We start from the raw sequence: 16072 nt of genomic DNA, 5'->3' as shown, positions 1-16072 counted from the left end.
ATGACATATCAGACACTTTTTCCTGCCAAGCAAGTATGTGTGTGTGGTCAGTCCTGTCAGATTGACTGTAGCCCACTAGGCTCCTCTGTCCATAGCATTTTTCAGGCAAGAATAATGGAAAATTCTTGCCATTTCTTTCTCCAGGGTGGGATAGCTTGTGGCCATATGACTAGGGATTATTTATAAAGTCCTGAAGTAAATAGTCTAAGGAAAATCTGCCTACCAATACTTATTATGGTTTTTTGGGGGGATGGGGCTTTCCTGGTGGCTCAAACAGTAAAGTGAATTTTTCGATTACATTGCAAAATGTGTTACTTGGGGGAATTTTCACTGTATGTTTTATCTGGATGGATTAGAACTCACTACTGTAGTTGACCGCAGTATAAAAATAGTTACATTTGGTTGCTCTAAAAATTTACTATAAAATTTACTTAGTTTATAGTAAGAAAAATTGGGAAATTTTGAGTTCATCTGTAAGTTTTAATTCAGAGCTTCTGAACTCAAGACATAATAATATAAAATGGTAGAGAAGGGACCTCTATACACAAAACAGAAACTGTCCAATATTGTGACATTAGAAGTCACCTGAGTGAAAATATCAGACATTCTTGACTAATAAAGAAGTAACATAATAGGTGAAGACACAATAGATGTTTAAAATAGGGATGCACCCAGAATATATAAAGAATTGTTTCAACTCAGAAGACAACAACCCCCCAAATGGGCAAAAAATTGAAATAAACAGTTCATAAAAGACAGTATACAAATGCCCAATCAGAACATAAAAAGATGTTCAACATAGTCACCTGGGTAATAGAAATTAAACCTGCAGTGAGATATTGCTACATACCTACTATGCCTGAGGACAAAGAATGGTGCCTACCATATCAGCAAAGGATTTGTAATCAAGCTGTCAGCCAGTATGGCTGCCCTCACTGTGAGCCCTGAGGGACCTCACGATGGAGACAAACAGGTTGTCCTCTTAGCCACTACAGCCACCCCTAACAGTGCACCCTAAGGGGATTCAGGATGGGAAAGAACAGGAGGATACTGGCCCTGGATAGTTAAGGTGCATTCCAAAGGAATGATTTCAATAAGCCTATACTCATTTGCCAACAAAGGTCCGTCTAGTCACAGCTATGGTTTTCCCAGTAGTCATGTATGTATGTGAGAGTTGGGCCATAAAGCTGAGCACTGAAGAATTGATGCTTTTGAACTGTGAAAGACTTGGTTGGTGAAGACTCTTGAGAGTCCCTTGGACTGCAAGGAGATCCAACCAGTCCATCCTAAAGGAGATCAGTCCTGGGTGTTCATTGGAAGGGTTGACGTTGAAGCTGAAACTCCAATACTTTGGCCACCTGATGCGAAGAGTTGATTCATTGGAAAAGACCCTAATGCTGGGAAGGATTGGGGGCAGGAGGAGAAGGGGACGACAGAGGATGAGATGGTTGAATGGCATCACTGACTCGATGGACACGAATTTGAGCAAGCTCTGTGAGTTGGTGATGGACAGGGAAGCCTGGCATGCTGCAGTCCATGGGATCACAAAAATTCAGACACAACTGAGTTACTGAACAGTTAGTCATTTGCATCTTCTACTGCATGGAAAAACACTAAATTCATTAACTTGAGATGTCTGATTTTCTTTAATTAACAGTAGTCTTTTGATCCTACCGACTTGGGGAGTTCATCTTTCAGGTCGGTAGGATCAAAAGACTACTGTTAAAAAAGCAGAGACATTACTTTATCAACAAAGGTCCGTCTAGTCAAAGCTTTGGTTTTTCCAGTAGTCATGTATGGATGTGAGAGTTGGGCTATAAAGAAAACTGAGTGCCAAAGAATTGATGCTTTTGAACTGTGGTGCTGGAGAAGACTCTTGAGAGTCCCTTGGACAGCAAGGAAATCCAACCGGTCCATCCTAAAGGATATCAGTCTTGAATATTCATTGGAAGGAGTGATGTTGAAGCTGAAACTCCAATACTTTGGCCATCTGATGGGAAGAACTGACTCATTGGAAAAGACCCTGATGCTGGGAAAGATTGAAGGCGGGAGAAGAGGACAACAGAGGATGAGATGGTTGGATGGCATCACCGACGTGATGGACACAAGTTTAAGTAGGCTCTGGGAGTTGGTGATGGCCAGGGAAGCCTGGAATGCTGCAGTCCATGGGGTTGCAAAGAGTAGGATATGACTGAGTGACTGAACTGAACTGAACTGAGTCTTTTGATGTTCTGGCTCCCTGGTTTTTGTTGCAAAAATTCCTATAAAGCTTGGCTCCTCCCTTACCTCTTCAGAGCAGTCCCTTAGAGCTATCTAAGAGGCTGTCTTCTGGGCTTAAGTCCTCAGAAAGTCTGTCAGATAAAACATAGGTCACAACTTTTAGATTGTTTTTTGTTTTACTAGTTAACAAGCCAAAATAGACTGACAATACTAATGGCAGTACTTTAAGGGCTGTGAAATGTTCGTCATTTTGAAGACAGTGGGGCAATGTTCATAGTTTAAACATACACTTTCCATAAGACTCAGCTGTTACATTTTTCAGTATTTGTCCAAGAGAAACGAAAATGTGTCCAGCATTCACATGTAGGTGAATTACCTACAGATGAATTACCTACAGGTGAGTAACCTACCTTACCTATTAACATCTGTGCAGCAAAATAAATTATTTATGGGATATTTTGAGCCAAAAGCCAAAAGTTTGCTTATAAAATCAAGAGAACAAATGAAAATCATAAAGATGGAGGTAGATATTAAAAGTTAAGAAAAAAAAAACCAACATGGGGAAACATCACTGTCAAGAGCATTAGTGGGTCTGTGTTCCTTCCTTTTTATTCATTTTTAAAGACGATTAAAATATCTTTTCATTCTTTGAAAAAGTCAGAAATGGTTTTCTGTTTATGGGGTTGTCAGTTGGGTTTTCAGTCAGTTGTTCTTTGCTGAGGAGTGACAGACTCTCAGACCTACAGGTCCATGTTGTTCCTTTACAGAGACTTTCAAATGATCTGTCTTGCCCTGGTCACAGGATGGGCATGTTTATCGTTAGTTGCTGTGCTGTCGCTCAGTCGTGTCCGACTCTTTGTGACCTCATGGAGCCTGCCAGGCTCTTCTGTCCATGCGGATTCTCTAGGCAAGAATACTGGAGTGGATTGCCATGCCCTCCTCCTGGCTATCTTCCAAACCCACGTCTCCTGCATTGCAGGTGGATTCTTTACCACCTGAGCCACCAGGGAAGCCCAAGAATACTGGAGTGGGTAGCGTATCCCTTCTCCAAGGGATCTTCATGATCCAGGAACTGAACTGGGTCTCCTGCATTTCAGGCAGATTCTTTACCAGCTGAGCTACCAGGGAAGCCCCATTAGTAGATATCACCAAATAGTATTCCAGTGTAATTCTGTTGGTTTCCAGCTGCTCCATTAGCTTTTTCACACTTGCTGCCGTCAGCCTTTAACCACATTTTCAAATGCTTATTTGCATATTTCCTTTTGTGAAGAGATTTTCAGGTTTTTGTTAGTTTTTTGAGTTATCTTTTTCTTATTGACTTGTGGGACTTTTCAAAACATTCTGATTAAGTCCTTTGTCAGATACATGTATTGGGAATATTTCCCGCCAGTCTTTACCTGTTTACTAAGTGTCTTTTGATTCAAACTTCTTAGTATGTAGTACAACTTACCAATTGGTTAGTGCTTTTGGGGTCTTTAAAAAGAAATGTTTGCCAACTCTAAGGTCAAGAAGATATTCTTGTGGTTTCTATTGAGAAGCCTGATCTAGCTTTCACATTTAGGTCAATGATTCAACTCGAATTAATTCTTCTGCATAGTGTAAATTAGGGGTCAAGGTTAATCTTTTCCCTAGAATTCATTAGTGAATTCTATTATGGAGTTTTATTTGTGTGAAGTTTATAATTAGATATTCATCTTAACAGATATAGTACTATTATTTTCTTGAGTTAATTGTGTTTAGTTGCCTTTTATCAATTCTTATCTCTGGGCTCCGAAAGCAATACTCTGCTTTGTAATGCCGAGTTTAGGACTCTGCAACCACATTTCTATTTTGTAGACTGGTTTCCTGTTGGGCTATGCCCATAGTGGTTGCTAAAGACTAAAAGGCTAGAGAAAGGAACTTGTCTTTCCTGTGGACTGTCTTCTTGCAGTTCCTCTCTCAACTCAGTGATGCCTCTTCTTTGTGGTGCTGCAGTTTCTTGTATCAGCTGCCGAATCCAGCGTGGACTCTCTTCTCCCTTCAGCTGTCAGCATCCCCTCTTCAGAGGTCTGAATTTCAGTCCCAAGGGAACCTGGCCTAAACTTCTAAGTTTTAATATTCCAACCTTTTCTCTGTTCTCTTGACCTTAGGTTTTAATAGTTACTGCAGCTGCTCTTTCCATAATACTTCAAAATTCTCATTACTCTTTCAGTTACCTAACTGCATGAATGGTCAGTAATTCTTTTAATTATTTCTGTTCAAATAACTGATACAAATCATTATGAAAGATGGCCTCCTGGTACATAAGCAAACCCTGTAAGAGAGAGACATATATGCACACATATACACCCAGAGGACATTGTACAGAAATGTTTACAGTAGCATTTTTGCTAAGAGCCCAACCTTCAAACTATACCCAAATGCCCATTAAAAGTTAAGTGGATGTTATGCTACATCCACACAATGAACTATAGCAGTGACACTGATCAATCTATCACTATATATAGTTACATGGATTAATTTTACAAACACAAAGTAAAGCCACTCAAAGGAGAAAATAATGTATGATTTTATTAATAAAGCAACAACAAAAATCCATGGCATTGTTAGCATAGTGGTTACTCTAGGTAGAGGGCTAGAAACTAGCAGAGAAACGAGGATCTCTGGGGGACTGGTAATATGGCATCTTGATCTATGTATGGCTGCATGGTCTCACATTTTTAGAAATAAAAGGCTCCCCTGGCATACTGCCAACTCTCAAGCTACTGCTCTAGTCTCTTTGTTAGAGCTGTATGCATGTCTGCCCCTGCCTTAACACTGAAATTATTCTCACCAGTCACCTGACTGTAAATTCAGTAGGCATCATTTCTGTGCCCACATTTTACTTAGCATAACTGTTGACCACTCTTCTTAAAACTCTCTTTTCAATGACATTGCATTCTCTTGGTCTCCCTTACCATCCCTTCAATAGGGATACTCATTCTTAGCTTTCTCACTTCCAAATCTGTATATTCTTATATTAATATATTCCCATCATTCAGAAGTATCTATTTGCTAAGGACTTTCAACTATCTCTAGTTTCTCTAAGATTCAGATAGTTACCTAATTGCCAACAAATATCCATTTGGATCTATTCACACAGTATCTGAGTGCTTACTATGGGTCAAATATTGTGGCAACAATTTCTCACAGAAATAGTCACTGTAGTCAAACTCAAGCCTATCTTCTTTCCCGCATATTTAGTCTTCTTTTAGAATTCTTTCAGTGACTGGCCCTACCTTCTACTAAGCCAGCCAAATAAAAAACCTGCAGGTAATTTTTTTTCTTATCTCTCTGCTCATATTTTAGTAAGCAATCAAGTCTGTTAAATTTAGGGCGGTGGCCGAGAGGAGTTACCCCATGTCCAAGGAGCGGTGGCTGCGCAGGCACAGGAGGGCCGAGAGGAGCTACTCCACATTCAAGGTCAGAAGAGGCAGCCGTGAGGAGATACACCTTACCTAAGGTAAGGAGCAGCGGCTGTGCTTTGCTGCAGCAGCCGTGAAGAGATACCCCACGTCAAAGGTAAGAGAAACCCAAGTAAGATGGTAGGTTTGCGAGAGGGCATCAGAGGGCAGGCACACTGAAACTATAATCACAGAAAACTAGCCAATCTGATCACACGGACCACAGCCTCGTCTAACTCAATGAAACTAAGCCATGCCGTGTCGGGCCACCCAAGACGGACGGTTCATGGTGGAGAGGTCTGAGAGAATGTGGTCCACTGGAGAAGGGCATGGCAAACCACTTCAGTATACTTGCCTTGAGAACCCCATGAACAGTATGAAAAGGCAAAACTATAGGACACTGAAAGATTAACTCCCCAGGACGGTAGGTGCCCAATATGCTACTGGAGATCAGTGGAGAAATAACTCCAGAAAGAATGATGGGATGGAACCAAAGCAAAAACAATACCCAGCTGTGGATGTGACTGGTGATAGAAGCAAAGTCCGATGCTGCAAAGAGCAATATTGCATAGGAACCTGGAATGTTAGGTCCATGAATCAAGGCAAATTGGAAGTGGTCAAATAGGAGAGTGAATGTCGACATTCTAGGAATCAGCGAACTAAGATGGACAGGAATGGGTGAATTTAACTCAGATGACCATTATATCTACTACTGTGGGCAGGAATCCCTTAGAAGAATAGTCAACAAAAGTCCAAAATGCAGTACTTGGATGCAATCTCAAAAACGACAGAATCATCTCTGTTCGTTTCCAAGGCAAACCATTCAATATCACGGTAATCCAAGTCTATGCCCCGACCAGTAACGCTGAAGAAGCTGAATGGTTCTATGAAGACCTACAAGACCTTTTGGAACTAACACTCAAAAAAGATGTCCTTTTCATTATAGGGGTCTGGAATGGAAAAGTAGGAACTCAGGAAACACCTGGCGTAACAGGCAAATTTGGCCTTGGAGTACAGAATGAAGCAGGGCAAAGGCTAATAGAATTTTGCCAAGAGAATGTACTGGTCATAGCAAACACCCTCTTCCAACAACACAAGAGAAGATTCTACACATGGACATCACCAGATGGTAAACACCGAAATCAGACTGATTATATTCTGCAGCCAAGATGGAAAAGCTCTAGACAGTCAGCAAAAACAAGACCGGGAATGGACTGCGACTCAGATCATGAACTCCTTATTGGCAAATTCAGACTGAAATTGAAGAAAGTAGGGAAAACCACTAGACCATTCAGGTATCACCTAAATCAAATCCCTTATGATTATACAGTGGAAGTGACAAATAGATTTATGGGACTAGATCTGATAGACAGAGTGCCTGATGAACTATGGACAGAAGTTCATGACATTGTACAGGAGACAGGGATCAAGACCATCCCCATGGAAAAGAAATGCAAAAAGCAAAATGGCTGTGTGAGGAGGCCTTACAAATAACTGTGAAAAGAAGAGAAGTGAAAAGCAAAGCAGAAAAGGAAAGATATTCCCATCTGAATGCAGAGTTCCAAAGAATCGCAAGGAGAGATCAGAAAGCCTTCCTCAGCGATCAATGCAAATAAATAGAGGAAAACAATAGAATGGGAAAGACTAGAGATCTCTTCAAGAAAATTAGAGATACCAAAGGAATATTTCATGCAAAGATGGGCTCGATAAAGGATAAAAATGGTATGGACCTAACAGAAGCAGAAGATATTAAGAAGAGGTGACAAGAATACACAGAAGATCTGTACAAAAAAGATCTTCACGACCCAGATAATCACGATGGTGTGATCACTCACCTAGAGCCAGACATCCTGGAATGTGAAGTCAAGTGGGCCTCAGAAAGCATCACTACAAACAAAGCTAGTGGAAGTGATGGAATTCCAGTTGAGCTCTTTCAAATCCTGAAAGATGCTGCTGTGAAAGTGCTGCACTCAATATGCCAGCAAATCTGGAAAACTCAGCAGTGGCCACAGGACTCGAAAAGGTCAGTTTTCATTCCAATCTCAAAGAAAGGCAATGCCAAAGAATGCTCGAACTACCGCGCAATCGCACTCATCTCACACGCTAGTAAATTAATTCTCCAAGCCAGGCTTCAGCAATACGTGAACCGTGACCTTCCAGATGTTCAAGCTGGTTTTAGAAAAGGTACAGGAACCACAGATTAAATCGACAACATCCACTGGATCATCAAAAAAGCAAGAGAGTTCCAGAAAAACATCTATTTCTGCTTTACTGACTATGCGAAAGCCTTTGACTGTGTGGATCACAATAAACTGTGGAAAATTCTGAAAGAGATGGGAATACCAGACCATCTGACCTGTCTTTTGAGAAACCTGTACGCAGGACAGGAAGCAATAGTTAGAACTGGACATGGAACAACAGACTGGTTCCAAATAGGAAAAGGAGTACATCAAGGCTGTATATTGTCACCCTGCTTATTTCACTTATATGCAGAGTACGTCATGAGAAACGCTGCGCTGGAAGAAGCACAAGCTGGAATCAAGATTGCCGGGAGCACAAAGATAGAAATATAGATCAACGGAACACAATAGAAAGCCCAGAGATAAACCCACGCACCTATGGACACCTTATCTTTGACAAAGGAGGCAAGAATATACAATGGAGAAAAGACAATCTCTTTAAAAAGTGGTGCTGGGAAAACTGGTCAACCACTTGTAAAAGAATGAAACTAGAACACTTCCTAACACCATACACAAAAATAAACTCAAAATGGATTAAAGATCTAAATGTAAGCTCAGAAACTATAAAACTCCTAGAGGAAAACATAGGCAAAACACTCTCCGACATAAATCACAGCAGGATCCTCCATGACCCACCTCCCAGAATATTGGAAATAAAAGCAAAAATAAACAAATGGGACCTAATTAAAATTAAAAGCTTTTGCACAACAAAGGAAACTATAAGCAAGGTGAAAAGACAGCCTTCAGAATGGGAGAAAATAATAGCAAACGAAGCAACAGACAAACAATTAATCTCAAAAATATACAAGCAACTGCTGCAGCTGAATTCCAGAAAAATAAACGACCCAATCAAAAAATGGGCCAAAGAACTAAACAGACATTTCTCCAAAGAAGACATACAGATGGCTAACAAACACATGAAAGGATGCTCAACATCACTCATTATTAGAGAAATGCAAATCAAAACCACAATGAGGTACCATTTCACATCAGTCAGAATGGCTGCTATCCAAAAGTCTACAAGCAATAAATTCTGGAGAGGGTGTGGAGAAAAGGGAACCCTCTTACACTGTTGGTGGGAATGCAAACTAGTACAGCCACTATGGAGAACAGTGTGGAGATTCCTTAAAAAACTGGGAATAGAACTGCCATATCACCCAGCAATCCCACTGCTGGGCATACACACTGAGGAAACCAGAATTGAAAGAGACGTGTGTATCCCAATGTTCATCGCAGCACTGTTTACAATAGCCAGGACATGGAAGCAACCTAGATCTTCATCAGCAGACGAAAGGATAAGGAAGCTGTGGTACATACACACAATGGAATATTACTCAGCCATTAAAAAAAAAATACATTTGAATTGGTTCTATTGAGATGGATGAAACTGGAGCCCATAATACAGAGTGAAGTAAGCCAGAAAGAAAAACACCAATACAGTATACTAATGCATATATATGGAATTTGAAAAATGGTAATGATAACCCTATATGCGAGACAGAATAAGAGACACAGATGCATAGAACAGTCTTATGGACTCTGAGGGAGGTGAGGGTGGGATGCTCTGGGAGAATAGCATTGAAACATGTATATTATCATATGTGAAACAGAACACCATTCCATGTTCGATGCATGAGACAAATGCTCAGAGCTGGGGCAATGGGATGATCCAGAGGGATGGGATGGGGAGGGAGGTGGGAGGGGGGTCCAGGCAGGGGAACACATGTAAACCCATGGCTGATTCATGTCAATGTATGGCAAAAACTACTACAATATTGTAATTAGCCCCTAACTAAAATAAATAAATTTATTTAAAAAAAAAAGATTGCTGGGAGAAATATCAATAACCTCAGATATGCAAATGACACCACTCTTATGGCAGAGAGTGAAGAACTAAAGAGCCTCTTGATGAAAGTGAAAGAAGAGAGTGAAAAAGTTGGCTTAAAGCTCAACATTCAGAAAACTAAGATCATGGCATCTGGTCCCATCACTTCATGGGAAATAGATGGGGAAACAGTGCAAACAGTGTCAGACTTTATTTTTTGGGGCTCCAAAATCACTGCAGAGGGTGATTGCAGCCATGAAATTAAAAGATGCTTACTCCTTGGAAGGAAGGTTATGGCCAACCTAGATAGCATATTGAAAAGCAGAGACATTGCCAACAAAGGTCTGTCTAGTCAATGCTATGGTTTTTCCAGTGGTCACGTATGGATGTGAGAGTTAAGACGGTGAAGAAAGCCAAGCGCTTTTGAACTGTGGTGTTGGAGAAGACTCTTGAGAGTCCCTTGGACTGCAAGAAGATCCAACCAGTCCATCCTAAAGGAGATCAATCCTGGGTGTTCATTGGAAGGACTGATGTTGAAGGTGAAACTACAATACTTTGGCCACCTCATGTGAAGAGTTGACTCAGTGGAAAAATCCCTAATGCTGGGAAGGATTGGGGACAGGAAGAGAAGGGGATGACAGAGGATAAGATGGCTGGATGGCATCACTGACTCGATGGACATGGGTTTGGGTAGACTTTGGCAGTTGGTAATGGACAGGGATGCCTGGCATGCTGCGATTCATGGGGTCACAAAGAGTCAGACAAGACTGAGTGATTGAACTGAACTGAAATTTACCTACGCAAGATAAATCTACCTCTCTCTGGAGTCTCACTGCTACTCATTCATATTTAATTTGACATATAATTTTTTGGAATGATGAACAGATCAAACTAGGCTCCAAAGAAATGTCCCTATATATTCCAAAGCAATACTTTACATTGTTTTCAAGTGCTAAGGAATGGCCAAAGTAAATATCTATATAACCCCTTAAAGATAGCTGTAGTAGCCAAACTCCAAGATGAGCCTCAATCATCTCACCTTCTGGGTATTTACTCTTGTGTAGTCCTTCCCCTGTCTGGCCTGTAAAACCAATAGAATATGACAAAAATGATGGTATTAACTTCCCTGGTGGCTCAGAGGTTAAAGCGTCTGCCTCCAATGCAGGAGACCCGGGTTCGATCCCTGGGTGAGGAAGATCCCCTGGAGAAGGAAATGGCAACCCACTCCAGTATCCTTGCCTGGAGAATCCCATGGACAGAGGAGCCTGGTAGGCTACAGTCCATGCGGTCACAAAGAGTCGGACACGACTGAGCGACTTCACTCATCATTCCCAAGATAAGGCTGTATAAATGTTGTGGCTTTAATCAAAGGTGCACTTTCTTGGATTATTCTGGGAGAAGCTGGTTGTAACATCACAGGGGCACTCAGGTAACCTATGATGTCTCTCTCACAGCCTGTCAACTACCCCATAAGCCTGGAAGCACATTATACCTCGGCTGAACCTTCAGATTCTATTTAACTACAAAAGTCATGAGATTTGGAGCCAGAACCACACAGCCACGTTACTCCCTGATTTCAAACACATAGAAACTACAACTGTTTTAACCCGGTAAGTTCTGAGGTTGCTTAATTGCTATTGAGCAATAGAGAATTTATTTCTTCTCCCAATCAAACCATAAACTGAGTACAATTTTTGTCACTAGACCAAATAAAACAAGTACACTTTATATTGCTTCACAATTTCAGATTATTCACTATCACAAGTTCAATGTGTTCAATTCTGGGCAACAAAATCAGTAGTGCTATAGTATAAACACATTTTATTAGGACTGTATTTGCATAGTCAGCTTTGATTTATTCCAAATAAGCTAACCAATTTTTGGTTCTTTGGCTTACAAGGGTTAAATATTACTAATTCCTCTTAATTAAAGAACAATTAATACAATTAACACCTAATAAACCTATGCTGCTGTTAGTTAATTGGATGGTCAAATATTTTTCCTTTAAAAAACAAAAAACTACTTCCCCCAGAGATATTTCTAAAAGTGCATCCATGTACTTCCAAACCTTTTACCTGGCACAGAAGAGATACTGAATATATATTTGTTCAAGTGGGCAGTAAAATCTTATAAGCAATTTCGAAGAGCTGTGAACATATCATAAATGTCATGAAGTGTCAGTTCAACTAGTGATTTTATATCAGAACATAACAGAACCGAACTGTTTTGGGTCTCCCCACACTAAAGACTCCATGTCTCCTCTGCTTTCTTCTTAAATCTTTGGTGGAAAGATGTCATGTGAACTCTGAATAGCCCTCGGTGACTGTTAATTCAAAGTGACAACCTGACCACATGAATGGAAGAGAAATGAGACATCAAGAGACAATATATTGCAAAATGCTGTATGTAGAGTGAGAGGTACCTTGGAGAGCTTGCTTCCCTACATCATTCTGTGAGTATAATAGCTATACACTGCTTACCTAGGAAGAAGAGGACCAGATTATTACAACAACTAGAAGCAAAACATAAAGGAGTAGACTAAAATGAGAACTAAAATTCAATAATCCACAAATCTCACATACAAAATGTTACCAGGAAACCTTACAGTTTGTGCTATTTGAAAAAGTATTTATTGCAATGACAAAACTAGAGGTTAATCACTTTTTTATTATTGAATTATATTGTAAAGTCTACATCTACAATTTTAATTAGGAAGAAATGCTTTGCATTTACATCAAGGACACATTTATTCTAGTGGAATTAAACAGACACAGACAAAAGACCAGTACACATTAAAAAAAAAAAAAAGACTACATGTTTTACCCGGTCCTACTTTTGCTAGTTTGGACCATACCTCCTCTACTAGAAAACTGATCTCACATACATGTTAAGTCTGATCTATCCTCCCACATTTTTGAACATTAAATGCAGCTTCTCACAATTTCTAATTATAAACAAAAGATGGGAAACATAGTTTACAAACAAAGTAAGTAAAAGTAGACTGCTATTACTGTATAGAGGCAACGCTGAATAAAACGTACTCCCTCTGTGGCTCATCTCAAAATACTTTTACTTGGAGAGGCAAGCATTTCTCACCTAGGAGTAAGTTTCCCACTGCCTTTGCAGAGACCAGACCTGCAAATGTTTCTGGTCCAGTTGCAAAGTAAGTGGAAAATGTCTACAAAATATCTAAAAGCTAAATGTCACACAAGGGCTGATGCAAATCAAAATTGTGTGCTGATCTAAATATACATCTTCAGCTTTTTCTTTTTAAAAAGTATCTATTTCAGATGATATTTAAAAATAACTTACATTTTTAATGTGCTTTATTGTCAATGACTGTAAAGTTGAAACAAATGATTACGTCAAAATTTTTGTTTTACTTGATTCTATAGAAATTTCAATTACCCACTACTTTACCAAAGTTACACATGAGGTAAGTTTTAGCTAAAACAAGAAATCAACCACAAGGATAAAATTAACCATTTCAAGAGTAAACAAAAATCATAATGCCCGCCTCAATTTCAGAGTTTATAAATTTATGTGTTAACTATTGTGTATCCAAGGAAAGTTTGTAATGTAGCTTAAAAGCACAGTCTTTTTGCACTTTCAAATCAAATTATGTTGGGAAATATAGGGCAAAAAACCTTGGCAAAATTTCTTTTTGGTAACAGAAGATAATTCAGTAATGAATCCAAATGGAAACTAAGACTGGTGTTTAAAATTTCTAACTTCTAAACACACACACACACACACTTATTTATCTAAAAAGTATTTTGGTAACAAATTGGATTGATAGAATAAATGTTCTGTAAATAAAAAGTACAAGTTTCCAATTATAGCTTTATAGCTAGCCAAACAGTCTTTAAAAACATGTACAGCCAGCTAACAGTTCTCTAAAACACACATATGTTGCACTGATAGACACCTGCTAAAATCAACTTCATTTAAATGGGTCTTACTGAAGTAGGACATTCATGATACTAGTTATCTTTTAAAAAGTGAGTACAGTAGGGCTACAACAAAAACATGACTATTAAGAAAGGTTACAGAAGAGATTATCCCAGTACTTCCCCCATTAACACCATCAAACTTTGTTGCAGTTACAAAAAGTAGAATCCCAAGTTACTTTTTCTCTTACTGAATCTCACATTTTCCTTATCTCTAGATTTTATTCAGCAGAGAGTAGTTCTTAAAATCTTTTCTGTAAGAATTCAAAGTATCTAAACGTGTAGCTTCACATTATACTGCCATGTTTTGCCCTTCTTGTTTCCCAAATACACAAAAACAATAAACATTTTTCTCAAAAAAGAAATAAAGATGTCCACATTAAAAAAATAAAGCCTACAAAAAAGTTCCAGAGCTAAAAAAGGTTATTCATATGGCACGAAGTGATCTCCTACTAGTCCAAAGTTCCAAAACATTAAATGAAGTCCATTTATATATCTTGCTTGCTTTCAATGGAATACTACAGTTATTGAGGTGAAATCACATTTTTTTTGTTCTTGAGTCAACAAGTGTACACAAATTTTTTTTGATACAGTTATTAAAAATAGGAGACCAAGTTGAATGTGCCAAAGACATATCATTCAGTTGACTTTTTTAGAGTCATTAGATAGAAACTTATAGAATGGATTTCCTTGATTGGTTTCCATAGCTTGATAGACCAGAAACAAAAAACCGGCCACAACAACAAAGAGCAAAATTTTTATCCACATGGGAATGGAGCGTCCCTTTTTTGTCTTTTCTGACTTGACATCTGCCAAGGGAACATACTTAGGAATATATTTAGATGAGTACGATTCCTCCATCCTGAAATCACTGAGTTCTAATGGCCGGCCAGCAGCCCCTTTGATTGGTCTGCGGCAACTAGCACTGTTGGGAGTGAAAGGAAGAAGAGAAAAATAAATATTAGATAAAGTCATGACCTAAATAATATAAAATGTCATTATCACTCCTAATTCCAAACACATTCTTTGAGGTAACAGTAAAAAACTGTCATCAGTCAACCTATTTAAAACTTCTATACATTTTTCATTTAGATTCAAATGTTTTATTAGAAAATAATTATTCAGAGTATTATAAATAGTCACTAAATTTGCCTTTTTGAAGGTTTTTCAGAGCTAATATATTTACAAGTTTAAGAGGAAAACAAAATAAAGTTAGTTTGGTTGTGATTCCCCCATGAGGAAATAATTCAACAGATATCTAAAAGCAGTCTTTTCAATTAGAAAAGAGAAACTCTCAGGAATAAAACTGATTTCCTTCTTGTTGGCTCTCAGTTTAGATTTAAAAATAAGAATTACATAATAGGGTAAACTGATTTACTAACAACCCTTCAGCTTAACAAATTTAACTTTGGAATTGACTCAACTTTCAAGAATATGAACTAGTTAGTGCTTAGAAGAATTAAAGAGCTCCCAGAAAGAACATTTTACTTCTGAGAACAGAGGCACAATGATTTTGTGAAGAGTTAAAATTCCTGATTATATATGAATATATAAAATAATTATGTTGTACACCCTAAATTTATACAATTTTAATGTGTTAAATATACTTCAATAGAAGTGGGAAGAAACAAATTAAAATGCCCTAACAGAAGACATTATATACTTGTTTCAGTGTATGTCAATACCTAATTCCTGTTGGTGTAGCTGCTTCAAAGGGAAACATTTCCTTAAGAATATCCCTTTCTACTCTTCTTTCCTCTGTTTTTTCTCCCACCTATTAAGAAACAAACAACCACAAGTTAAAATTTAGTGTAAATGCACAATGATTAGAACATAATTTTAAACAGAAGTTACAGAGAAAAGAATGCACTTAAATCTATCCAACTTTTACAACTGCCATTTATAAATTCATTATTGCTTAATTATCCATGCATTTCCAAAGCTCTCTTCAAATTTCCTCAATGTGAAGATATGTTTATGTTCTAATGGGGATCACACATTCAAAAACAAAAAAATAAAATTCAACAGCTAATATGGCAGTGTTAAGTTCCCTCTGATGCTTTTCATTAACATTAAAAGTATATTGTTTCTTCCTGTTAATTTTGTAATAAAACAAATGATCAAATATAGAACATATAAACTTAAGAAACAAAATAATTTTTTAAACAACCCAATTGCTTTGCTAAATTACCATTATACCCAGATCAAAACAATCTTTGAAGAATCATTAAAATTATAATATATCATGCAGTTAGTACTTTAAAGCTTAATTTTATGAGTTAATTCAAGTATTATACAAAGGCACTGTAAAGTCCCATTACCTGATCTTTCAATGAAAGATAATATAGCTTCCCCCATAGCCCAAGTAACACTTTCAACTCAGATACATTTTAACAAAGAGGACATATTACAAGC

General features: G+C 38.3%; 1 protein-coding gene and 1 non-coding gene across 5 annotated transcripts in view; one reads left to right on the top strand and one right to left on the bottom strand.

Annotated features, from left to right (window-relative positions):
• Nucleotides 1-10830: 10830 nt before the first annotated feature.
• On the top strand, nucleotides 10831-10902 carry TRNAW-CCA (transfer RNA tryptophan (anticodon CCA)). Its single transcript has one exon. It is a non-coding gene; the product is annotated as a tRNA-Trp (tRNA).
• A 1412-nt stretch (nucleotides 10903-12314) lies between these two features.
• Nucleotides 12315-16072, bottom strand: part of TMPO (thymopoietin) — a 28707-nt gene continuing 24949 nt past the window's right edge. For all 4 annotated transcript variants that reach the window (XM_081595360.1, XM_081595361.1, XM_081595362.1 and 1 more), the window contains 2 exons: nucleotides 15343-15431; nucleotides 12315-14582 (listed from right to left, as the gene is read on the bottom strand). In XM_081595360.1, the coding sequence (XP_081451486.1) occupies nucleotides 14297-14582; nucleotides 15343-15431 (375 nt within the window). In that variant the 3' untranslated portion in view covers nucleotides 12315-14296. The remainder of the gene's footprint in view (nucleotides 14583-15342; nucleotides 15432-16072) is intronic.

The sequence above is a fragment of the Giraffa tippelskirchi genome, chromosome 4 (assembly GCF_054371585.1).
Source record: "Giraffa tippelskirchi isolate mGirTip1 chromosome 4, T2T-mGirTip1v1.2.pri, whole genome shotgun sequence".
In the NCBI taxonomy this organism is placed as follows: Eukaryota; Metazoa; Chordata; class Mammalia; order Artiodactyla; family Giraffidae; genus Giraffa; species Giraffa tippelskirchi.
This window is presented reverse-complemented; position numbering and strand designations above follow the sequence as displayed.